At 39.6% G+C, this 26,274-nt stretch overlaps 1 protein-coding gene across 3 annotated transcripts in view; it reads right to left on the reverse strand.

The window, feature by feature from the left end:
• Positions 1-8,063, reverse strand: part of GABRB2 (gamma-aminobutyric acid type A receptor subunit beta2) — a 138,043-nt gene extending 129,980 nt beyond the window's left edge. The window contains exons 1-4 of one of the 3 annotated variants that reach the window (XM_041397670.1): positions 7,955-8,063; positions 6,927-7,159; positions 6,709-6,800; positions 5,845-5,912 (exon numbers count right to left, since the gene is read on the reverse strand). In XM_041397670.1, the coding sequence (XP_041253604.1) occupies positions 5,845-5,912; positions 6,709-6,800; positions 6,927-7,003 (237 nt within the window). In that variant the 5' untranslated portion in view covers positions 7,004-7,159; positions 7,955-8,063. Of the gene's footprint in view, positions 1-5,844; positions 5,913-6,708; positions 6,801-6,926; positions 7,162-7,954 lie in introns of those variants that run through there. The other 2 variants (XM_041397671.1, XM_041397672.1) reach the window with 2 other exon arrangements.
• Positions 8,064-26,274: the final 18,211 nt, after the last annotated feature.

A 26,274-nucleotide genomic window follows, 5' to 3' on the forward strand; every position in this document is an offset into this window, starting at 1 on the left:
TTCATTCCCACGCATTAGCACCAAGACACTGCCCATAAAATACATTAAAGATAAATTTATCTTTTCTTCTGTGGCAAGAGCCAAAACACTTCAATATTTATAGATCAAGGCTTTCTTAAAGGAAAACACAAAAAAAACCCAAAAAACTCCCAGAAGACAACAATTCTTGTTGAATACAACAATTCAGTACTACAAATCACCTCCAAGGCAATCTCTTTAAATTACTAACAACCATCCCCTGGTCTGCAGAAGGCAGTGATCACTTTGAAAAATCACCAACCACATCACCACCAACCAAACAAGAAGATTTTTCTACTGATTAAAGTCGTGCAACACTGTGGCACCCTGAAAGTGCAATCCAATTAACAAACAATTTATATTGACCTTAAAGAAAAGTGAGAATTACGTCACCCTTCTAGAGATGTAGAACATAGACGCACATAATATATATCTAAATATATGTAAAAATTTATTACTTGTGAACTATCTTGTAAAAGCAGTTACAAACTTGCTATATTCCTGCATATATGTTCTAGATTAATATTTTCATGCTGTGGCTACATATATTCAAGCAAAACCAGCAGAAAAACTTCAATTTTGAAAACTTCAAAATGTGGAGTATCAATAGGCAGACTTATTTTGTCCTCAAGAATAATATTTTATTTAGACATAGGAGCTCTTATTTATTTTCACGTGCCTTTAAGCTAAGAAAGGAAAATTCCTGAATTAGAGGCATGTAGTAACCAAAAATGGAAACCCATACTAATGTAATTTAGTTCAGTTCAAAAATGTCCTGTGATGTTATTCCAGACAGTAACTGAAGGAAAAGGTGAAACAAGGTTTTTCAGTAAAAAGAAGTTCTCACTTCCAAGATGTACATCACCTGCTCTGCATTCACAGAAGTCTCTGTAGACACATTTCAGTATGAGTCAGTAATGCATAAGCACAATAATTTGACAAGAGCCAAATTCAAACTGTCTGCTGAGAAATGCAGTTTTATGTGAAGAAACATATGCATTTATGACACAGAGAAACTAATAAAACCAACTGTTTCTGGCAGCAGAAGTATTTAGCAAAGCAGCACCTTCTCAATATTCCAATATTTCATTTTTAATGCATTTTCAGCCCTGTTCTCTCCTTTTTTTTCTCTACAGAATACATGCAGCAACATAAACAACGAGGAAGGACTAAAATGAGAAGATATTGCTGACAGAAACCATTTCCATGACCATTTTCCTCATCTCTTTCTGCACCAGTGTATATAAGACAAATTTTCCTCTTTTCATTTTTCTCTCTCAGGACTTTTCCATGAAGTGTTGGGGTTTGGAACAGCTCCACTCTATTTTCTTACCACTTAATCCCCATTTGTTTTTATATCACAGGCCATCAATTCCCTTTACACACATAAAGATAATTGCTGCTATTTGAGAGGCAGCAACACAGCTCCTGTTGTTTTCATTATTTAAATCTATTTCATAATCTAAACCCTGAGCTTTGTTAATGTCCCCTACTGAAAATACCTCAAGAAAAAGGAGAGATTTTAAGTAAGCCAATAGTGGGCTTCCATTATCAAGAGCAACTCAAAATCTGAGGTCTACCAGCAAATTACAGCTATGCCTGCACATTTCTGAGAATATTCTGATCTATGAGAATTATACTTATTGTTTTGTGCAACTTGGGCATTACTGAAATACAGAAGTGAAATATAATATTAGAAAAAATAAAAAGCTTTTTTTTAGAGCTTTGAAGCTATTAGGCTCTGCTATGTAAAACTTGGCACACACTAAGAAATAAACCTTTCCCTGATAGATGGTAACAGCTCCTTTGTTTCTCCAACTCCCACTTGATGGAAGGATTATGCTCTCAATCAACAGTAATGGCCCCACTAAGACAAACCAATATATCATCTCTAACTGCACACGCACTACTGACTCCATGTGCCAAAACCTGCACACTGGGCAAGCAAACACTGGGAATTAAATAAACACTTCAGATTCCTCTCTGCAGACCCCGATCACCCACAGTGTGAATAGTTATATTTAATTATACTTTTATCTAGACAAAAAAAAAAACCCAGACAATAGTGACACTGGACCATGCAGCCACCCCAGGACAATTATACAACCCAACTTCAACAAGCATATATTTCCTGAGTAAAATCTGTAGCTACAGAATATTTCTCTCTCTTTTCAAGACATTCTGTACTAGAATCCAAGAATAGCCACAGACCAAGAGGGGAAAGGAGGGAAATGTTGACCTATTTAATAGGGAATAAGCCAAGACATTGAAAACTAACACATGATCAACATTATCCATAGAAATCCTCATGTCTTATCTATATAGACCAAATGCAGAACATATTACACAGAATCTTCAGGCATGTCTAGGGAAGAAAATTTATTTCTGTACTTCTTAATGAACCTGTAACAGTTTTTACAAAGAGTTCATGAGGGAATAGTTGGGAGAAAAAGGGAGAAAATTAGAATGGAGAATAGTCTTCATTGCTACATTTTCAAGGTGTCTATTCCAAAAACTAACTGAGAGGAAAATGTGGAAATGTGAACATTGCATTAGACTCACTGCACCATAGCTAATCTTACATAATATCAAATTCATTAGCCCAGGAAAACCATTTAAGTAGCCTTCACAGATCTCCATCTTTGTTCTCCATTGTTACCTGAATAAGAGAATCCCTAAGGAAATCTGCAGTATAACTACAATAAAGGATACACTCAACAATATTGCAGGACCTGCTGCTGAGTGGAATTAGCCATCATCATTCCTGTATCACATAAAATACCTGCTGCAGATTTTTTCTTTGCAGAATACAAAGAAATTAGTCAAAATAGTCATGATATTTGTTGATAACCACAAACACTTGAAGTTCTCACAAGTTTCTCATGTTCATTCAAGGCATTCCCCAGAGCTAGAACAAATTGTTTTCACAAGTGCCAGTACTTTGAAACCATTTCTGTAAACTCAGACAAATTCTAGTTCAAGTTGCTGACTGCCCAAGGTAAACAGCTTACAGTTTCAGCTCTGTTGCATAAAAGAAATAATTATAAGGCACCTGTAAAGCCTTATACAATCTGAGTTCTTTATGATGCAAGTACTTATCACCCCTAAGAACTCCAAGTCAACAATAATATTCTTAAATATCCTTAACATACTTTTACTTTCTATAAGAGCAAGTCTAAATTATCCTGTTCAACAAAATGAAAACTTCATGATTTACTTCATGACACTGGAGTGACAGAAACATTCTCCCTGCAGGGTGGCACAGGTTTATATGGTAGATGCAATATATCAAGACTGAGAAAGAAATGTAATTTTAAAATAAATAAACATTAAAATTAATAGAAATTATCTCAAGATGAATAACTATGATTATTTAGCCTTTCTCCCAAGGCATAGGTTTGACCCCAATAATGTTAGTACAGGAGTCCAGGCAATGATCTGCCTTTATCTAAAGTCAGTAGTGTTTGCCATGACTACAGACAAAGCTACAGCAAGGCCATGCTTAGAACAAAACAGGGCCATAAATCCAAAAGGTTCTTTCTGTGGCTCTTATTATCTCAGAAGGCTTTGCATCATGGCATTCCATGGTGTTCCTCCTGGTTTCTACTCCAGATTCTGGTGAATGTCCAAGCAAAAAAGCCAAGGCCTTGCATACTTATTTTGTTGTTTCCTTGTATGTCTCTCTCCTCACATATTTCAAGTTATATTCAGGGTATATTAGGACTTGCTATGTTATACAGACCATTGTAAAGTCAAGTGTTACATTTTGCAATTAAGCAGATTATAATCTTGGTTTGGTGTCTCTAATGAAACTGTAAGTGAAAAAAAATTATGTAACATGATTGCCTGGGTTTAAGAAATAGGTGGCTTCTTAGAGTAAAATAAGCCCAGAGCTTAAATGCTTTAGGCAAATTAGTAGGACAAAATTGTATATACAGTTCCTCCTCTGAGATCTGCAGATAGTCTGAAAAGACTTTTTTTCAGAAAGGTCAAACATTTCATTATAGAAACACAATAAACTGACTACAGAATACTAAAAATAATACTGCTTTATACAGTTAGGCTGTAAGTATCAGATCACAGTATTCTGATATGCCATCACCTTTAATTGGAGACCAAATGTCTAGAAACCATTTAAAGAAGCAAAGAAAATAATCAGAAGATTTTTAACAATTTTTTCACATGAACTTTCCAGTTCTGAAGGGATGGGAGGATACAACACTGACCTGGTAGACTGCAGCCCCAACAAGAAACCCTCATCCTTCCCTCACTGCTCAGGGCTGGCTAAGAAATAACTCTATGTCCCTGTTTCCCCTACCCACAGTTCTCTTCATGAAAAACAAGTGGTCTAAAATACAGTGTACTTTTCTTCCTCTGCACTTAAAGCTCCCGGAGGTAGAACACTAGATAACAAGTTTAGTGATACAAAGTTTGGGAGCCTCTTTGAGCCACTTAGAAATTTCCCAGAATAATGTTTCAGAAGGTGAAATTATTCAGGTTCACTGGTATCTTGAAAAAGAGCAGCATCAAGCACACGGTCACCAACACCTCCCTGTCCCACAGTAAAATAACCTGTAATGTTATCCTCGAATTAGGCCAAGGGCTTTATTTTACATTCTGAAAAAAACTCCCGTACATCAGACAAGTCATTCAGTTTGAGAACAAATGTTTTCCAAATCATCCAGTGCAACATCTCTGAGAACCCAAACATGACACTGAGGAATTAAATATTTTAGTAGTATAATGATCTTAAAACAACTGATAACTTTCCAAGTGTTATTTTCAAATGCATGGTTACAGCTACAGCAATAAACCTAAAATCACACTTGCATTTAAAAGATGGTCACTTGACACCTCTTCAAGAATACTTGACAAAATCACATTTATTTTGCATCACTTTTGTATCATGTGCTACTATCTTTTACTGTCTTTTGTTGTTCTTTATAAGCCCCTATGAGTGTTAGGCCAAATTCCATGTGCTTAACCAATTAACACGCAAATTAAGATAGAAAGTTTAAAACTGGACCCCAAACATTTCCAAATAATAAAACTGAATGTTAGTAAAGTTTCATCTAAGTCAAGAACAGCTCTTTCTAAAGTATGAATCAGACTTGTCCAATTTTCTCCACACCTCATTAGTCTGTCAGGGGATGTAAGTGAAACACAGAAAGAAACACGTCAAATTACTACATTCTGAACAAGTTCAGTATTTGAGGACAGTCAGTTCTAAATAAGAGAGACAAACATCTCGGAAAAATTAAACTTCTAAAATCATTGACTCTTTCATCACCACCCAAAAAAAATGTCAGGCTAGGGAAAAAAAAAAAACAAAACATAAGTTTTGAACACACACACAGAAGCAAACCCCTCTTTTTTTGTTTTTCTTGGGAAGTGCACGGCTGAGACACGGGAAGCACTGCTCGCTGTTATTTTCCAGCAAGGCACGCACGAAGGGCACGGCCGGGGCTGAGGCCGAGGCGCGGCGGCTGCGCGGGGCGCGGGTGCGGTGCGCGCGCGCGGCCGGCAGGGGGCGCCGTTGCTCGCTGGAAGGCGCTGAGGGCGGGCGCGCCCCCGGAGCTGCCGCAGGAGCGGCCCCGCGCAGCCCCGCTCGAACCGCCGCTCCCCGCCCGGGAGCAGCCGCCGGCAGCGGGGGAAGGCCGCCCCCGACCCCCCAGCAGCCGGTGTGCCCCGCCCCGGCGCCTCCCCGGGGCAGGAGGCCGCGCCGGGTCCCCGCACGCCCGCGGGCACCGCTCCGCCTTGGCAGGGGCGGGGGGAGCGGCAGCCACCCCCTCAGAGAGCAAGCGGCCCCGAACCCGAAGTACTCACCATATTGACTTCCGAGACCATATCTATACTGGCAATGTCTATGTTCATGCCCACAGCCACTGGGGGACCTGCAAACCAACAAGATGGTCCGCAATGTGATCTCGAAGAACTTAACTCGTTCTTACCAGAGTTAGCAGGGCGAACATGAAACGACGTTTGAACACAACCAGAAAGTCAGGAGGGAGGCATGAAGCGCTCCCCCCGTCTTTCCCCCACAGCGGGGTCCGGAGCGGGGCCGCACGCTGCCCGGGCCGTGGCGGTGCTTTATGTAACAGCGCACACGTGCGGCACCGGCGCGCCCGCTCCGCGCCCCTCCGCGGCACGCTCAGCCCCGCGCCCCGGGAGCGGCAGCACCCAGCCCCGGGAGAGGGATGGGGGGGGGAAAGGGCCACCCACAGAGAGCACGTCCGAAATAAACAAACTAGTTCGAAGTAGGAGCACGCAGGGGGTTAATGACATTTTTGTATCAGTTAACGGCACGTCTTGTACTCGAAAATAGTAACTGTGATCACAGGCACATTAGGCTGAAAGGAACAAACGTTGGGTGAACTTAAGAGAGGTTTGCGTCTCGATGAAACCAGTTAAACCAGGATTTAATTACAGGTTGGTAAAGTATCATCTCACACACACACACACAATGAGGGACCGATTACGAATATACAAGTGATTTAAGTGATGGCATTAAGAGCATCCTTTGCTAAGAAAATTGAGAAACAATGGGCTTAACTTTGGATCAGCTACAGGAAATGGCAACACACACACCCCCCAAAGCAACAGCACCCACAAGACGTTTGAAACCGCCCCCATACACAACGCACCCAGCCCGGATATGCAACCTCTCTTATGCAAAAGCAGTCAAATTACCTCCAAAATCTGGCCTCAAGCGAATATCATAGCCCTTCAGCAGTCTATCCACGGTCTCTTTCACCAGTGACATATTACTAGGGTCATTGACACTAAAGAAAAAAGAAAGAATAATACTGTATTATTTCTGATTTCTCAGCCCCCAGCTGTACATTTCTCTCAGCAGCAGCATGCGCTGCAATTCAAAGTAAAGGAAAAGCGATGCCTTAATCACTTACCTCTGTGCACACACCGCAGCTATTATCAAAGGGAATGACCAAATCCCAAAGTAACCCTTTTTCCGGACTCTCAGCATCCCTTTAGCTTTTGATATGATTTAGGGTTTCAGTGAAGAGAAGAAGAGATCCAACTTATTCTGGCCAGTGCAGTAATTCTAATGTGAAGCGCATGCGCACGGCGTACCACAACATCAAAAGGAGCAGTGGTTGCTGCTGGAGATGGAGCAAATTTCCTTGAAAAAAAAAATTAAGGGGAAGAAGGAAATGCATTATTAAAAAAAAAAAAAAAAAAAAAAAAAAAAAAGAGAAAGAAAGAAAAAGTAATCCACAAGGAGGATCCAGTATATTTTTGTTGTCCTTTTTGTTATTATAGAATATAAATCACAGTCAGAAGAGAAGTTTTAGGAGTTGCAGGGTACAGCGGCTTTGCAACCTAGTTTAAGCGTTGGGGGGGCTGTACGGACTCGGATTAGGCACAGGGAGAATAGTTAAAAAGGCGAATGCACTGCGTACGTATGGGGGCAGGTGGGGGGAGAGAGGGGGCAGCTTAACTTTTTAGTCCCTGGAAAGAACCGCCTGAAGCGAGGAGAGGTGCGGGCAAAGGAGCCGGCGCTGGCAACGGGGGCGGGCGGTGGGGGAGGAGGGAGATGAGCGCCTACAATATTTCTCACGGAGGAAAAAAAAATGATGACGAATAGTTTCTTGTAAGAGGGGATTAGGCTGTTTCTTTCCTTACTGTGATGCCAGGCGCTATTCCCGGAGCACAGGCTCTGGGAGCTGAGGGGGTCGCCGGCTGCGACCGCCGGCTCCCTCTGGTCACTGGCTGGTGCCTGAGGAGCACCCGCGACCCCGCTGCCCCCGGCGCGTTTTCCCTACATCGACCGATGTTTAACCCAGGGATGCGAGTTCTTCAGGTAGAACGGAACCTGGCCACGGAGCTGGGGGAGGGGGCTAAGGGAAGAAAAACACCACCCTGAAAGGATTTCAGTGACCATCCAGACCCCACGTAGGTGCATAAACCCACTTACCTTAGCGGGTAAAACACCCAGGCTCTTCAAATGCAGCGCGTGATCCAATTAATGCCTCGGAAGAAACCGGCGACGAGCGGAAAGCTGATCTGGGGATGCTTTGAGTGACATTTAAATCCTGAGCAGAAAACGAGATAGATAGGAGAGAGAGAAGGCAAAAAACAAACCCATGAAAAACAACAAACACCGGAGTTAAATTATTCCTCTCAAATCTGCTTGGTGCCCGTCGCTCCTTTTACACCACCTCCTCCTCCTCCTCACGCACATACCCGCTCGGCCCCGCGGATCTGTGCTGCTTCACCGAGCGGATCTGGGCGTGCACACGTCCTCGGTCGGCCCGGGCGACGCGGGGAAGGGATTGGGAACACTTTGGGCGTCAATTAACAAAAGAAATATTTAACTCGCTGCAGGAGAGTGGAGGAGCGGAAAAAAAAAAAAAAAAAAAAAAAAGGAAAAGGAAAAAATAATAATTAAAAAAAACCCCGGCGGGTGGTGGGGGGAGGGACAAGGGTGAAGGTGTTGCACGGAGATCGAGGCGGGCTGGAGAGCCGCTCGCTCCCCGGCACGGCGCGGTGCCCGGCGCGGGCTGAGGCGCTCCGGAGCTCCTGCCCTGCCCTGCCCCGCCGCCCCCGGACCGGCCACCGCCTCCCGCTCCCCGGGAAAGCCGCGATTCGCCTCGCACGGCCGGGCCGGGCCGGCCCCAGCCCACATCCAGGCGCACCCTGGCCCGGGAGCAGGAGAGCCAGGAGGGGTGCGGGGCCGGGGGGATGCTCGGAGGGAAGAGGCGGCGGCGGCTCCCCGGGAAGGGCTCGGGGAGGAAGGGCTGAGGTGGGGGCGGACGGCGAGGCAGTGGGATGAAGCCTCACCTAGGGAAGCGGCGGGGTGGAGGGGGAGAGCTGCCAAAAAAAAAAAAAAAAAAAAAAAAAAAAAAAAAACAAAAAAAAAAGCCTCAAGCAGCCAAACCGTGAAGCAGTCGGCAGCCCCGAAAAGCAGGCAGCCATTTAACAGAGACCGACAGCTACCTCGGCCGGAGCGGGGAAGCCCCGCGGCATGCACCTGCCGCTGGAGCGGGGCCAGGGCGGCCCCCGGCCTCCCCCGCTCCCGTCCCGTCCCGTCCTGCCAGCCGGCACCCGGCACCGCTCCGGGGGAACAAACCGTGCCCCTCTCCCGCACTGCCAGTGCCTCACACCGCCACGCTGTGCCTTTCGGCTCAAGTAAGTAGCTGCTCGGGTTTTCCTCCCAGAAACAAAACAGCCATCCTTTAGGGGGCTGGGGGCAATTCGTCAAGGCGTTTTCATTACCTTTTCCCAATTGTAAGAATTGGAATTGCACAGAGTGGGAAAACACACTTTTCCTGCTGAAACAGACAAGACCGTGTGGGTGATAAATTTCTCCTGTAAATTTCTCATGTATGTATTCAATAGAAAAAAAACCCCAAACAACTAAGTTAAAGAACGTTTAAGCATTTTTAAAATCAAAACACCCACGGCCCCCACCCCATTTTTCAGCTTTTCTTTCCGTGGCTGATTTTACAGAGCCACTCTCCCTGCTCACCAGCGGAGGTTTCTGTTCTCACACAGCCAGGCTGTTTCACTGCCAAACCTCTTGAAGTATAGCCCTGAAAGGAAGATGGTGGATATGCTGTGCAGTGAATCATTTGGCTTTAGATGTATAATAGGCACTTCTTTTTTTCTCTTTCTGCAATCATATGATAAGACCAGGAGGTCTCAAGATAAAACACTTTAATCCTGCACTGTGAAATTCACCTGCAAGTGCTAACTTGGTGGCACATCTGACACTCCTGAGCTGTTTCTGAGTGTCTGCTATTAATTGCCATTAACACCACAGAAACGTGTCATTTGCCACACCTGAATATGACCAGATATCAATATGAGCCCGATGCTGAAGGCTGGTCATATTTTGTGCTGGAATGACAAGATTTTTGATTTTCATATTAAGAAGCATTCAAGCAATGCCAAAATATCTCTGATCTGGTGTGTGCACTGGTAGTCAGAGAAGACTTGTTCCAGGCCCAGAGTACCCCTGTGCCATGTGTAGTGAAACCTACTCTGTCTGGCTATCCTAGCAAAAAGCAATTGAACATATCTAACAAATTCAATATATGTGGATATCATGGTGCATTATGTGTGGAAAATTAATGTATATCCTTGGGTTTTGGAAGTTAAAAGGTTCCATTGAGCCAAGTTTGGGTTGATCTGCATAACTCATTATTTTTGCTAGCTGTAAATACACCACTATCTAGATGTGTCTATAGCAGTAACATTGTCTTAGCAACACTGCAGTCTCTGTGTGCCCAGACAAGCCTATGGGCTAGGGGTTTCATCATTATATATTGACAGTGTGCAAAGTCATACAACACTTCCTTTTACAAATGGGTTCATGCTTTGCTATACACTATTGATAATACCACTTTTTCTCTGACTATGGGGTTGTGGTCTATCTCTGCCTGTTAAAATTTCTTATCACCTTCAAAATCTCCCATTTATTTTAAGCAACTTGTCAAATAAATTGTTTCCCTCTTGTTCTCACTTGTGTCTGTGTGTTTGATTGAAAAGTGGAGGAAATAACTGGTGTGAACACCAGTATTGGCAAAATGCAGAACTGTTCATGTGACATGTTTAAGGATTGCTAAGATTTTGGGTGTCTTACAATGGGCAAACAACCTGGTTCCCAGCTGGGTCCTTCTGGTTCTAAAAATATCTCAATTAGACTACAAGTACCGTAATCTCACAGAGAAACCAGCAAAGATGGTCCTATTTTAAATGACAGTTGCAAAGTATTTTGATTCTTAGCTTTCAAGACGGAAAAAAATACCCCTCAAAAGTGAAATATTCTTAAATAATGGCGCACAGCCCTTGCTGAGCTGCATGTGATACTATGAAATAAATTGGCAATAAAGTAACATCATACTTACTCATCTTCTGAACCCTTGTCTATAGATTATTTTCCTATCACCACAAGTAATATCCTAGTCCATATACTAAGAAGTCTAAAAGGTTTTCAAATGGGTTGCTGTAAATGTGTTCGTTATGCAAAATAAACTCTCAGATGGAGTAAGAGTTTCACGATAGGTTCTCAAGAGATCCAGTCACTCAAGTCGGTAGGGACAGAAGAGATGGTAGCCCAAGAACTGTAGCCCTGTATCAAAAATGGTGTGACTAACAAGTGCAAATTCCCACTTCAAAAAAAAAAAAAAAATTCTTTTCATTGCACCTGAACAGGCTGTTGTGTTGTCAAAGTGATGTTTCCTGAATTTTTTAGCATTTGGATAAGATGCAGCAGTATCAGAAATATGCAGATGAAAGTTGTTTCTATGTATCAGATAACATTTAATTATTGAATTAACGGAAGGATTTTTATAATAAACTATTTTGATGATTTCAATTTCCAAATCCTTTAAAGCTATAAATTCATGTGAAGGACAACACAATATAGTCAACTGTTGTAGACATTTCCTGAACAAGGTTTCAATATACTTTATCTTGGTCTCTTGACTTTCACTGTAGGTTTTCAGATCTAGTGTGTCACCATACACCATCCCATTAGTAATCAGCATGTCAGCATAAAGATACCTGTTACATCACAAACACAGAAAAAAATATTCATGCAAGTGTCTTGATTCTGCTTTTCATGGGCAATGGAATTCACTTTTTCATAGCCCCAATTTTCTGGGATTCACATCAGCTTCAACCACTGTGTATCTAAAAGAATCCAGACCGGTAAATGTATTGGCAGACAATAAAGCAAACTTTGTAAGACTTTCCAGTTATATTGCTCTTGGCCCTTAAAAAATATTAATTTCTCAGTATTGTACAGAAAATTACTTCAATAAGTTGCTCAGGAAACAAGTAACACTTGATACAAGCATGACTTTCACTTAACTGTAAGAGAAGAGCAAATGGGAGGGGCAAATAATAATCTCTTCTTGGTCTACATAATTCTGTAGGACTATAGAATTTGGAGCTCATATGTTTTCATTCTGTAACTCACTACATGCATCTCCACAGGGTTAAAGATACTACAGGTGAGACCTTACCCCAGTTCTTGATCCAGGCAGTATTTTATGAGTCAAGGACTTGCTGTATCTTTAAACAAAAATATTTTGTGTAGTTTGAGATCAGCAGAACTTAAGTGTATACTGAGGAATGTCTTTTAATACGAAATTGAATTACAGATTTAAAAAAAAAAGGCAAGTAAAAGGTTGTACAAAACATCCCCAAGTGATCTGATTGCAGACAGTTGGAAGCAACTCAGTGGGGACTGGAACAAAATACAAAGTGTCAGGCACTGAGAATTACGATGGATTGAGAACTGAAGTCCTCTTATCAAATCATGAAATCACCACAAAAAGCTGCCCTATTTCCTTCAAGGTAGTGGAATAAATTAGTTTAACAGCTATATAGACAGCAATTTTTTTAATTCCTTAGTTTCAGCTACATTGGCACTTAGCTAAGAAATATCTGCAGCATTCATATCCTTTGACAGGAAGGCAGGGCAAGGAAGAATGAGTGATTGTATAGGGTAAGGATAGTAAAATGCTCAAAAGACAGCAAAAAATGTGCACCAAGATTATGTCACTCTGTGTCTAAAGCTCCTTCATGATGTTTGTGTAAGATTCAGCCTGAAAGCAGACTGCAGAAACCTGTTATGTTTCATGGAATCAATATTTGCTTTACCTGGGATTCTGCCTCTGTTTCCAGATGTAAAAGGTAGAAATTTCACTGAGAGATGTTTCTGTTCAGCAGCAATCACCAAGTCTGAATGCTCCAGTTTTGCTGCGTTGGGAGTGTTTTTATAGAGCTGCATTATCCTCTACAGAAAGAGTATTGTTGCCTAAAGGGTATAGCATGGAGATGGGCTGGTGCCAGTGAAGATGGCAAGGCACCTGTGTTGCAACTCAGGCCTAGAGGACATTATCATAATCCTGGGAAAATTCAGAATGCCAGGACAGAAAAAAACAACAACAATAACAAAAAAACCACTAAAACCAATCACAAAACTTACTGTGGAATAATCCCTTTCAAGAAGCTATATACAGCAAAAACCTCTAGGAATACTGTCAGTATTTACCTCTTTGCAATCAAGGATCTCTCTTTAAAATATTTCAGTGTTGTTGTGGAGAGCTCTCTTTCATTCTCTTCACCCATCCCATTTTGTGCTCAGACTTGCTAGTTTACAAACAGCAATGATCTGGAAGAGATCTCATTCATGCCAGTTTGTACAATATTACCATGCCAGTTTCACAGGTGAGGTAGAGGAAGCATACGCTGACTCAGCACCCAAGACAATCCCTACTGGAATTAATGGCAAAATCCACATTCAAGTCAGCAGTAGCAACATCAAGGTCCATCATACGAAGCACTCAGTGTTAAAAAACTGCAAGACACCCAACAGACATGATTATTTAATCTTTTTGCCAACCTGGTCTCTACCACATTTACAGGGAAATTAAAAATACTTTCTAATTTCTATCTAATGAAGTCCTAGACGGAATTGAAAACATCCTCAGGTTGTTATAATTTTTGAGGCTACAGCTTTCAAACTAGAGGATGTCTTAGATCCGCTAAGGTCCTTAGTCTTTCAGACTAGATGTCTTATTAGAGAGGTCAAAGGCACAGCAGTGATAGGGGGCTCACAGAGGGTGTGAAGCCTTGATGAATTTGTTTTGTGTGACCTCCCCTCTGATGCCTAGGGACATTTTGTATTGATTCCACACAAGGCAACCATAAGGTCACTTCAACAACTCCTATCGATCGCTTTGCCAGACGTGGGCAGTTCAGGGAAATCTTAAACAGGGTGACAAAATTGTCTTGAGAGCCACTTGGAAGAGCTCTGAATGAACCAGTCAGAGCAAGAATCTGTCACTGGAAGCAGCTCTGGGTAGTCATACTAATCAAGGTATTAACTTTGTAAATTTATTCTCATATGTGGCAAAAGCAGCTGAGTAATACCCATAGTTGATGTTGTTACACAGCAAATTCAAAGGACTGCTTTGCATTTTTTCTCTCACCATGGCAACTTTGGACATTTCTTGCCAGTGTAAATCAGGAGCAACTCTACAGGTTTTACACCATTACAAAAAAACCTCCAAATCCACACACCCACACCCACCAAAAACAATCTAAAAATAGAGTTAAGGGAAAGACCTTCTCTGCAGAGTAAAATAATCATGATTCTTTATTTATATATTTACCCTAATTTTGGTGACACATGTCTCTTTAGCTCACTATGAATAATTAAGTATGCTTTATGCAAATTCCATAACAAATCTCGATATTCCTAACTCCATACATGAATTACTTGCATATTCATTCCTTCTCAGAGTTCAAACTCAAAAAGAGCTGGACCTTTATTTCAACTACCTTTTCATCTCTCCAGTTATACATTATAAATACAGATAATTTGCATCACCACAAGGCATCAAGGATCACTTGAACATGTTAAGAACTTATGAGTTAAACACTTGTCTACTTTCCTAAATTTTAAGTCCAGCTTAAATTTTTTCTGTTTTGAGCTTGACCATCTTCTTCCCAGTATTAGTCCCTATTAGAAGGTTTTATGCTAAGTCAGAGATCCAGTTGACACTGTCACAGCTTTCTGCTGGGGCAATGGGTAAGAGTTCTCTTTTCTGGTGCTAATAAATGTTGCTGTCATTCATTTGCAATTTTTTTGGAAATTGGTTTTCACAGAGATTAGAACAGCCTCTAACAAAGTTTGTTAGGGCAGCTATCATACCAAATATATCACAGCATAAATTGGAAAGACAATTTTGAAAGTAAGAGACAATTGCATCTTGCAAGAGCTAGGTCTGAAGCATAGAAGAGAAAAGGCTATTCTTGACTTTGCCTTAAGTAACTTTCTGAAATAATTCCTGTAAGTATAATTGACCTGCTAGAGAAAAAAAAAATAATTAAATGTGACGTGTTTTGTGAGACCAAACTAAGGGGTACTTTGCAACACTGGAATTTAGGAGCCAAATTATTTTTAAATGAGTAGGCTATACCAGTTCAAAAGACAATGAAGTAAAAAGAATAGAAAACTAAAATCTATAGGCAGCAGCCTGGACACCATGCTGTTAGAGAGTCATGGGAAAGCTCTGAAAACTCTGGTATACCAAATCAACAAAAATGCAAGGAACAGAGTAGGTTTAAATATAAAGTTGGCCTTGAAGCCACTTTTTATCAATGAAACTCAGATTATGGCAGCAAGTAAGAGTCCTAACAATGGCTGCCTAGGAGGCTGTAATTCCAATATGATTGCCAAAAATAAGAACGAAATGCAGTAAAAACTTTGGAAGCTTAGCAGAATGCATGTGGGATGTCAGTACCCCCAGAGATCTTTCAGTGAGACAATAATTTTATTTTGCTCTTTAGATCTAAAGTGAATAGGAGAAACCCATACACAGCACTGAAGTAGAAAGCAGCTTTTGAGGCATTCCCAAAGATACAGATATCAAAAAGTCTGTGCAAGTAGTGGGTATAATAAGAAGACTGAAGCAGTGCATTGCCTCTGCATTTTGTACCTTTCAAAATACACATCTCCACTACTGTATCCTTGGAGGGCTTCTTGTGGAATTATATTTAGCCTGGGTATCAGGAGCTCAGCTCTAGCAGCATGAAGCTCAGCATGCACTAATTAGTCAGGCTCCTCAGAAAGCACTTGCAGGCCATGCTCAGCCCTGAGATGCTGCAGACACTGCTGGCATTTGAAACACACACCAGCCCAAACAGCTCATTTGGTCTTCTTGTAACTGCACTAGAGAAGACCCTACAAAAAGATGCATTTTGCCCTTGTGTGCAGGTGTCAATGAGCTTGAAAACAAGACACCAGGCAGCTGGGCATGAACATATGCAATTATTCCATGTTATGTCATATCTTACTTATATCTTCTATGTTTATGTATATAGAGAGAACATACACCTATATCATGTCTTCTGGCCTTTTCTTTGCTTTACTTCAGCTGGAAGTTGTATGTCATGCACAAAACAACTGCATAATGAATAACAAAAGCATGTTATTTAATTCTCTTGGGGGAGACCAGCAATTACTGTATACTGACTGTTCAAGGGTGTTATTTTTGTAAACAAGAAAGAAACTAAATGAGCATAGAATTCATCATTAGGAAATCATCTCTTATTCAATTAATACACATTCAAGAGAGCCCCATATGCATGTGCTCTAGTCGGTGAAGTACTGTAGGAAAATAGGAAGAGAACTCCCAGGGTGCAGCACACCCTGCTTTCTCTGCCATATGCCTTCTAAATATGTTCCTCTGTGTCACTACACTCACAAGGCAACTTGCTGATTCTTGGCAGATTGATTCTGATACATTAAAAACATATAATTCCTAAAGAATAGGTTTTTCCCTTATCAAAACAAACCAGCAAAAAAACCAAAGCTGCCAAATCACCAAAGCAACCACCCAAAGAGAAACACCCTTATGAAAGTGATCTGTGAGTTCTGGCAACCGGTAAATAATTCCAAAATCTGGAATAATCTACTCTTGCCAAATTATGGTCTCAACAAGGTCTGAAAACAGAGCTTGAAAAACTTGAGAGACTCCATGGTGCGTGAAACATATCAAATGTATTTATCTGGTTAAGATAGTACAGACAAGAGTTATTATAAATATAAAGAAAGCATGACAGATACAGGGAAACCATAAACTTTTTTGAGATTAGCCTAAATGTGGATAAAAGAAATTAGTGAATTTTTAAGAAGAAAATGCTAGAGGAAGGCTAAGGAGTTCAAATAAGCTGCTGGTTAACTGCAGATTTTAAATAACATACTCAAATTTACATTTATGGTCTTAATTTTCAGCACTGTTCCATAAAGTTGTACAACAAATTAAGTAGGAAACTTTGTTATTAAAAAGAGACTTTTAAAGGTCCTCCAAATAGTCATAGAATAAGGAACCACTAATTAAGAGGAGATGGGAATATAAAGGATAATGGAAGAAGAATTTAGTTATATAAAATTCAAGATATATTAATACATTTTAAGGAGTGTGTGTGTCTGTGTGTTATAAAAAAAAGAATAAAAATGAACACGGAGGAATTAAGGCTGGATGAAAATAAAAGTGGTAATAAAATAGCATCTACAGGTGGTAACTGAGATTAGAAATGCAAGAGTTGAAGCATTAGCAATCAGTTTTAGAAACTCTTTGAGAATTGAAGAGGTCGCAGTTGATTAGAAACCAGTGATTTGTTTCAGTACTTTGAACAGCTTTCTTAAAATTATTTAAAATAGCTGCACATCTGCAAGTTCTACATATCTTTACTGTGGGTTTTAAAGACACAAAATTCAGTTTGTATGTTGTCTGTTTGATTCCTAAAGTTAAAATGAGTAGGAATGCTTTTCCCAACTACTCAGGAACCTGAATTTCTAACCCCACAGCCTGTGGTTTCCCTGAAAACTGGCTGGATTTGGGGACACTAAGATGTTCTAGTGCTTAGCATCACTTTGCCCAGCCATGAGTTCCAGAATATTTCGTCTTGTTTTATCTGAACTTTTGCAGTCACTGACATCCTAATTACAAACTGTGACGGAAAGTAGTTTTAAAACCAGTTGTATAAACTAGAAAATTCCATTGAGTCCAATGGGAAGAAATAGTAATTAAAGTGTGTAAAAATTTTCAGTGTTATTCAAGAAACACACTTGGAAATAGATACAGTCATAAGACCACACATTATGTGTTTTTCAATACCAAACAAATAATTCTTAAGACAGAGCCTTTTTACAAATGGCTGTTTAAAATATGAGCAGAAAAAAAGTCCATCTGCAAATAAGATAAATCAGGGATGTAGTGAGTATTCACTGGGTAGATATGATTTATTTCCACTGTGCTCCAGAGAATCCATCAAAATCTATCACATACAATGTAGAAAAGATGGGATCTATATTAAGAAGATTTTAGTGTGTAGAAGGCTCAATATAAATCTTTTTGTAAAGTAAAGCAAAAGCTAAACAATGTATATTATGGTAAAGGGAGTCTAAGGAGGATTTTGGTTATAAGTTGACAGTGAGTCCTGCCACAATATCATGATTCTTAGAAATTAATCATGTCCATTTTGAGAAATTCAACCATGTCATAAAAATCTCAGAGGAACAGAGCTGTCTTATTTTATATTCATAACAAATCATATAATGTGCAACACATTTTATTTATCTTGACTTAAATTCTAAACAAACAAGGCCTTAGTTCTAAAATAACACATAATAATAAACTATTCAGTGACCACTGATAGCATCAGCAATACAGGACATTGCTGGAGAGTTACTTTTATTTTCCATGTTTGAAGAGTAGCTTTCTGTTCCTTAGAAAATACACAATTGAACATTTGAATCTGAGGCTTCTATTGTGCATCTATAAATAAATCTGCTGAATACTACATGGCTTTCACAAAGTTTCCACCTATAATTTTGTTTTACCTCTCTGTCCTTGGCACCAGTGAGTCTCTGGCCTTAATCTCCTCTGTTCTTCATACTCAAAATTTCCAAAGTAACAAAAATTCTTATTCAAGCATTCAAAGAAAGTTAACACCTTCAACAACAGGAAATAATTTAAAATATTTCTCATTACACTGTTCAAAGAGATTGGTATTTAAAGTAATTTTTTAGATTAAAAAAAATTGCAAGCTGTTTGCACACTCAAAATTACATTCCAATTATTCCATTATTACACTAACTCTTAGTATCTAATTTTTTTCTTCCTCAAATTTTTGTTCAATTTTATCTATGCAGATATTTCTCTGGCTATTCACATTTAAAGATCTTTTTGAGACCATTTTGAAAATGCAGCCGCTAATGAGAGGGATGATTAAGAGGCCTAGTAGTTTGATATTAGCATATGGAAAAGTGAAACAGTTTCCATCTGCATACCTATTTTTATCTCTCTGTTTCTCCTCCTGCCCTTAAAGTAGAACTATTACATTAGGTAATCTGCCTTGTTAAGGCATTGGAAGAACAACCCAAAGTGAGAAGCATCCTGTGACTGCTGATGGAACTGCCCAGAGAAGCAGTGGCTCTCTGCACATTATCATCTTTGTGCTACCACAGATTGAGCAGCACAGTTGTCTTGACTGACGACTTGGATTTTAGATTGTGGTGGGGGGGAGGGTTGTTTGGTCAAAGTCTTTGATTGTATTTCAACATTTCACATAAATAAAAATGTGTACAAAGATGTCACATATTAACATAAAGTACGGTAACTGCTACGTGTTGCATGCTAAGGATTTCCTCCAAGTTCATAATTTAACTTTTGGATTAGAGCCTATCACAAATAAAATGTATTTGAAATTTCCTTGTGAATATTCAGTGCAGTACATCAGGCCTAATCTCCAGCCTCCAAGGTTAAATCTGCTAACAGCTTCTTATTAAGCACCAGACAAAAAAGTAAACAAATCCATCTTTAATTAGACCGTCACACTTTCCCTGCCCCCCTTTTTTTCCTTAGTAACAGACTAACCAATGCTTACAGAATTAACAGATTGAAGAGTAGTAACAATCTAAAACTTCAAATTAGTCTAATGCTGGATTCAATTTAAAGACATTAATCATTCTTCAATACTGCAAAATTACAACCATTTCCAAAACAACATGCATACTAAACCCCCCAAACTTCATCACATTCTGAAGCACTGGCTTTGAATTTCTTGTGTTTAGGTTGAGCCCAGCAGAAAGTTGCTTTCTCTTCCTTACACATTCTCTCTTTATTAAAAGAGCACAAAGGGACACATCATCTGCAGATGGTACCTTTCAGTGAATATGCATCAGTGGACTGAAAGAATTTCTGAATTCCCTGTTAATTCTTGACCATGCCTGAGTCAGGCAAAAACATCCTCAAACCAACCTCAAACCCACCACTGGACCAGCTGCAGTCAGGAGAGCTATAAGAACTTTGAAGTTTGAATTGTGTAGCTTTCCTACATCCTACAAGAAAATGCCTGTTCATTACAGTAAGCTAGGAATTTAAAATTAAAATATATAATGATGTTACTTTAGCACAAGTGGTTTCATGACTTTTAAGCCACTGTAGATTGTTGCTAGTCTGAGCACACCTTTGGAAAGCAAAGAGGGACAGGCAGGTATCCTTTGTCCAATCTGTAAGCAAGTTTCTGCATTTACTTTAATAGATTGTAATAATATATTCAGAAAGTACTTGCACAATTTGAATCAAATACTTTTTAAACATCAAGCTAGCAGTCAAGCACGTGTGTTTTCATGGAAATAAAAAAAAAACCAAAAAACCACAAAACAACAAAAAGCTAAAAAACCCCCTGCCCCCCACAACAGCCTGATCAACATGGCTTGCCTGGGACAATGAAAAATAGTAACAAGGCCAAACAATATGAAAGACAAAGCTACTTTTACAGAGCAAGACTTTTCTTATATTGCTAATAGAATTTCTTATATTGCTAATAGAATACTTTGTCCAGAGCAGTATGTATAACACAGATGCAATAAACTGAACTCAGGCTTCAGAATAGCATACAGAAGGGTACTAAATGCAAGCAAGAAGTTCAGAAGCAAGCAGCTTCTGAACTATTTCAGTACTTGAAATATAATCTAGTTAGTATAACACAGGAAATAACTTGCCTAATTTCAGGTAGAAGGGAGATAAAGCCATGTTTCTTAGCAGCATCTTCATAGACAAGGAGAAGTATTTCCCTTTGGATTTACCTCTTTCCTCTTGAAAAACAATATTGCTTCGTGAAGCCAGTCACTATTTATTTGCATTCTAACAATGTCTATTATCAAATATGGGCTGCAAGGAGCAGCCCTCCCCTTTCTTACATAAATCCAGTCAGGAAAAAATTTAGTTTCATGGAAATTACAGGCCTGTACACAGCCTAAACACAATCAAACATTGATAGACAATCACTGACTCGAGGGTGGTTTTTTGTTTTGGTTTGAGGTTTTTGTTGTTATTGGATTTTCTCTCCATCAGCAGCTGTAACAGCTGCTCTGTATCTTCCAGTTCGTCGCAGTGGTGTTTCCTAGGATGCAGGTATGAACTGATGCAAGTATGATCAGGCTGAGAATTTTACAGCTCTCTTGATGGAGAGATGATGGCTGAAGTCAGACACAACCTGCCAGGCTGTGCCAGGCTATGACTATTGCTAAGTCAGCTCATTCTTGCTAGCTGGTGAGGTGTTACAGGAGACAATTTCCAGTGTAACTGCATATTCAGAGCTCCATCTATTAAGTGCTGTTGAATCCTCACTGTTTCACATATGACCACAGGGACTTGTTGCTACAAGCAGCACCTAACACCCTGTGGAATCACTTGGAACACAAAAATGCTTTTTCAGAGCTGCCTGACACTGCAGCTCTTTACCTGGGGCATGTGTTTCAGTACCTCCCACATTTTTAACACTTGACATGCCCAAGTAAATCTTTGAGGTTGGATAAAGTACAGACAAAAGGAAAAGAATTAAATTATATTTAAACATGCAAGTTACAAAAACTTTCTCATATCCAAATCTTATTATTTTCAAAATTAGTTGAGAACCCCAAATCTTGATTTGCGAGTTGGCACAGAATGAAGATTGGGCAGTTCAGTTCAGGTGTGCCCAGTCCTGTGCACAGCAGGACACAGCTGGGGGCATGACAGTACCTTAGAAACAGAGAAAAACAGCAAGAAAATGGTAAGGAGAAAAGCTGAAGCAAGAGAGCAAGAAGGCAAATCTAGCAGCTGCCCAGGGGGCCAGAATGCAGTGGAACAGGCAGAGATACACTGGGCAGAAAACCAGGCAGCAGCAGTTGCTGCCTTAATGCAGTGCTGAGTTTTCCTGGCAGGTGATACCTGATGGTGCTTCTCTGTCAGAATCTGATTTTAAATACTTAATTATCCATTGGAGAAAGCAGTGAGCAACATTCCAGCTCCTTGAGATTCCATTAAAAATTCTGCATAAGCATCAAGACTTTATAGAATTGGAGATATAGAAGAAAGGTTATAAAGGCAATACTGCAAACCAAGTAAAGGTAAATACTTGTTCAATTTAAGGAAGAGTAGATCTTAAGCTAAGGGGGAGAAGAAAATAAAAATTTTAAAGCTTTTACAGTGAAGGAAACAGTTGGATGATTGGTATGAAGCTAATGATATGAATTTGTATAATATTGAATAAAGATTCCATGAGAAAGAAAGACTGAATAAAGAAACCTGAACCTTTACATATAAGAGGCAAACTTTCTGAATAGAGGACTAAAAAATCATCAATAAAGCATTGTGTAATACCAGTAACTGAGATGTTAAATGTCTTAGGTTACAATGAAAGGTGTAACCAAAAGTATGTATTCTATTCCCATCCACATAAGATGTTAAGATAAGTGGGCCAGTGTTCCTTATCTCCTCCATGACTCATCCCTGATAACTCCCTCCAGCGTCTGGCTGCACTAATGGGCCATCAAGTTCTCACTGCAGGACTCACAGAGTTACATCATCCCATTGGGACATGTCCAGCCCAGAGGGAGGAATCAAACATTCCCACCTGGATATAATATGGGACTTGGAGCAACAAGAGAGCCCTGCCATTGGATTCCAAGAGGACAAGAGCTCAATAACCAGCAGTAAACCTTCAGTGGAGGACCAGATTTTACTACAGGAGCGCAGCTTCAACAGAACCACATCCATCATTCTAACAGGACTGCAGCCACCATTTAACTGGACTGCCACCACCACCCTGACCAACAGGGTGTCAGTTATTTTCTTAGGTTACAACATAAGATGTAACCAAAAGTATGAATTCTGTCACCATCTTCATAAGCTGTTATGAAAGATAAATTGGAAATTCTCCTGGATGAGAAACAAACACATATATAACTGGTATTACTGCTGGTGGTGGTCAGCAGAATTAAAATCCCCTTAAATTTAAATTGTAAATGCATTTAAATCAGGATGCAGATGGAAATTCATCACTTTTTTCAGAAGGTCAAGAACCTTTATTTGTAAATGCATAGTTCATGCTCTAAGAAAGCCAGGAAGGTTCATCCCTGAAAAAGCCTACAGAACAGTTCTTAAACACCAATCCAGAATGCATGGGCTCAGCAACACGGCAGGAGAATTTCCTCATGGCAGATTGGCCAACAATGTTATTCTGCAGCCAGAGTAGTAAAATGCTATTATGTTTTCAAACACTGTAGCTGAAGGTATTCTGGACTGTGCTGGTCTTTAGTTACTAACTATCCTGATTCATATCTTTCAACATGATCAAACAGGTATCACTTCCCATCTTCAGTGCTTACAAAGGGTCATTTTTCCTGCCAAATAAGAAATCCAGTGGCTGGCAAAAAAAACCTTAGGAAAAGGAAGACTGAAAATTCAAAGGTTGCTAAAGACCAGAATATTAAATGTTCCAAATTTATGATAGTGCTAGAAAGCGACAACTTCATTTCAGTCATCAAGTGATGATGGAAATTAGATGAATAAAAAAGTGAAGAGAGTAAGTAATAGAAATTAAAAGTTATGCATCACGGATAAAGTAGAGCTACTGCACTTAGCCCAGCATATCTTCAAGATATTTAAGCATATTCTTAATTTTCAAGTTTGAATTTAGGATTAGTGGTACAAAGAACTTTTAATAAGCTCTATTCTTCATGTTTCAATAGGAAATATAATCATCTCATTCCACTCTCTCTCAGTTTGATTTTAGGATCCTCTCCCAGAAAGTCAGACTGCTAAGATTAAGTCAATTCTGTCATATTTAATTAATAAGAAATTTTGGAGGGTTTTTTTTTATAAAAGAGAAAAAAATAGCCACAGTATAAATACAGTAAAAAGTTACATAATTCATCGTATAATAATTAGAGATACAATTTTAAAAAATACAACCAGTAATGCTTTATATGAAAAAAATACAAACAACAACAAAGCACAAACAACCCCCAAAGAGTACTAAAGGAGAGGAATCAGAGGCAATCTCCTGTCTGCTAGCATTAACTTTCTAATAAATCATGGAAAGCTGGAGTAACTCCAGAAGATTAGAAGAGAGGCAATGTTGTGTCCATACTAAAAATGCCAAAAGGGATGAATCAGGTAACCACAGGCCAGATGCCCAACTTCTGTTCTTGGCAATATAAAGGGAAGCTGCTGCAACTGTTTGACAAATTATAGAAAAACATTTAATTCCCGGCTAAATTATTTTAGAGGCAATTGATCTGGACTAAAAGCTTTCTATTTTTTTATTCTTTCAAAAGACTACAAACTTTGTTGATTAAGGTAATCATGTGCATGTAATAAACTTAATTTTTGTGAGGCATCAAAACCAAACAGAATTTAATATTGTGCTCCATCCATGCAGAAAAATGTATCTGATGGCTCTGGAGGATTAGCCCTTAAATTTCTGGGACTTTCTGCTTTAAAAGACTGAGTGATAGTAGCTACAGCTGAGCTGAGACTGGAGCAGCCCTGCAGATCCCTGTGTCTGAGTGCCCAGCTGGTGAGGAAAGTTGTGAGAAATACAAAAGAATTTACTTCAGATTCATTTTTTCATACAACAAATAATAGCTTAAGAAGTTGCACAGAAAATTATTTGATCAGAATATTTCTGATTTGGAGATCTGCTTTGAGTATTTTTGACTGCCTTGAAACAAGAAATATGAGAAGACTTCTGTGGCCACCACTGGAAACTCCAAAAGGGGAATTCTGCACCCTGCTTCAACATATACATTTTAATAAAAGTTTATTTATTTTGTCCTGCCCTGTCCAGGGCAAAATAGAGCAAATGACTTACAGGGTAGACAAACTAAGTGTCTGTCCAGCTGCTGGTTTTGAAGCAGGTTTGGAGTTGTTTTGCTTGTTGCATTTCAGTATTCACTTACAATGAGAGAGGCATCAAGTACCAACAAATTCCTTAATGAGTAATGGAAACCAATGGCGAAAAGCTACAGTCAGATAAACATTAGCTGGACATAAGGCACAGTTTTCAGTGAGATGGTTCACAGCATAGGATAAATCAGGCTGGAAGATACCTCAGTGGTCATTCAGCACAATCTCCTGCTAAAAACCATATCAGCTCTGATCACTCAGGGTTTATCCAGTCTAGTCTTGAAAACTTGCAGAGGTGGAGACTGAAAAAGCTCCTTGGCAGCCTGTTCTATTGCTATTCACTGCTATCAGGGCTGAGCATAAAGGTGAAGATATACTATAGTTATACATTGTTTTCTGAATTGAAAAAATAAGTCTACAATTCTGAGAGTATTGGAGTCATTCAAGGATGCAAATGAAATGCTACTAAGAAAGGGGCAGCTGAAAAATAAAGATACTAAACTATCTCTGAATGGTACAGTAGTTTTACTTTAAACCCATTTTTTACTCCTAATACAATCATAGAAACATCCAAGAATAATTTGGGCCATTAACTCTTTGCAATATGATATCAACTCTTCATTAAACCCGGGTATTTCTGTAGGCAATGATGGTCAAGTAACATCAGATACTGAAAGCATAGGGAACTACATTGTCAATCATGACTTTCTAAGGATACTCTCAAGAAAATGACTTTGCTTTATGCTAGACAAGTTGCTTTTTTCAAAAGCAGCTGAGAAAAATTGACATAAGGAGGCCTTAGTCACCAACAGATTTTTGGTTGAAAACAAAAGATGTGTTCCTACGTTGTTGAAAAAAAACTATGTAAAGCACAATCAAGATATTGAATGCATCACTGCAGGCTATCATTATTCATCACCTCATCAATGGGAGCAGGACAGGCTATTAAACAATTCTTAAGAACTCTGATATCAACTATTCTGCCATAAAAAAGGGGAAGCCTATAAGCAGCTCAAGAGATGTGAATTTCTATTCCTCTGACAATATAAAGTAAAAGATTATATTTTGTAACAGAAATAACTATTTATTGTTTCAGCACGGGGTTCTAGGTCTATTGGTGTGGGGGAGGTTGGGAGGTTTTTTTTTTCTCCTTTCTCTCAGACATTCTGTGCATGTTCCACAGTAGAAACATCCAGGAAGAAAAAGAAAAACCAAGGCACATCCCCCAAAGCACTATAGTTTCTACAAAGAGGAAATTTGCAATCCATTACTCATTCTAGTCAAACTTCCAAGGCATTGCAGATGTACCGCTTCATGTGGCTTACTTCAAAATAAAAGAATCTCAAATTGTGAATCATTTAGTGCTACTTACTTGTGCAACCTATGAGATGTCTGGCACTTGAAACTGCCCACGACTTTAATAATCAATTGGAGGATGCAGCCAATCACGTTGTCCCCATGACAGTTTCCAAGGTAACCAACAAAGATACTGACATGGGCTGCATGCAGTGCAGAAATGCACAAAAACACT

This window comes from Onychostruthus taczanowskii, unplaced genomic scaffold, assembly GCF_017590055.1.
Source record: "Onychostruthus taczanowskii isolate IOZ18803 unplaced genomic scaffold, ASM1759005v1 scaffold14, whole genome shotgun sequence".
Classification (NCBI taxonomy): Eukaryota; Metazoa; Chordata; class Aves; order Passeriformes; family Passeridae; genus Onychostruthus; species Onychostruthus taczanowskii.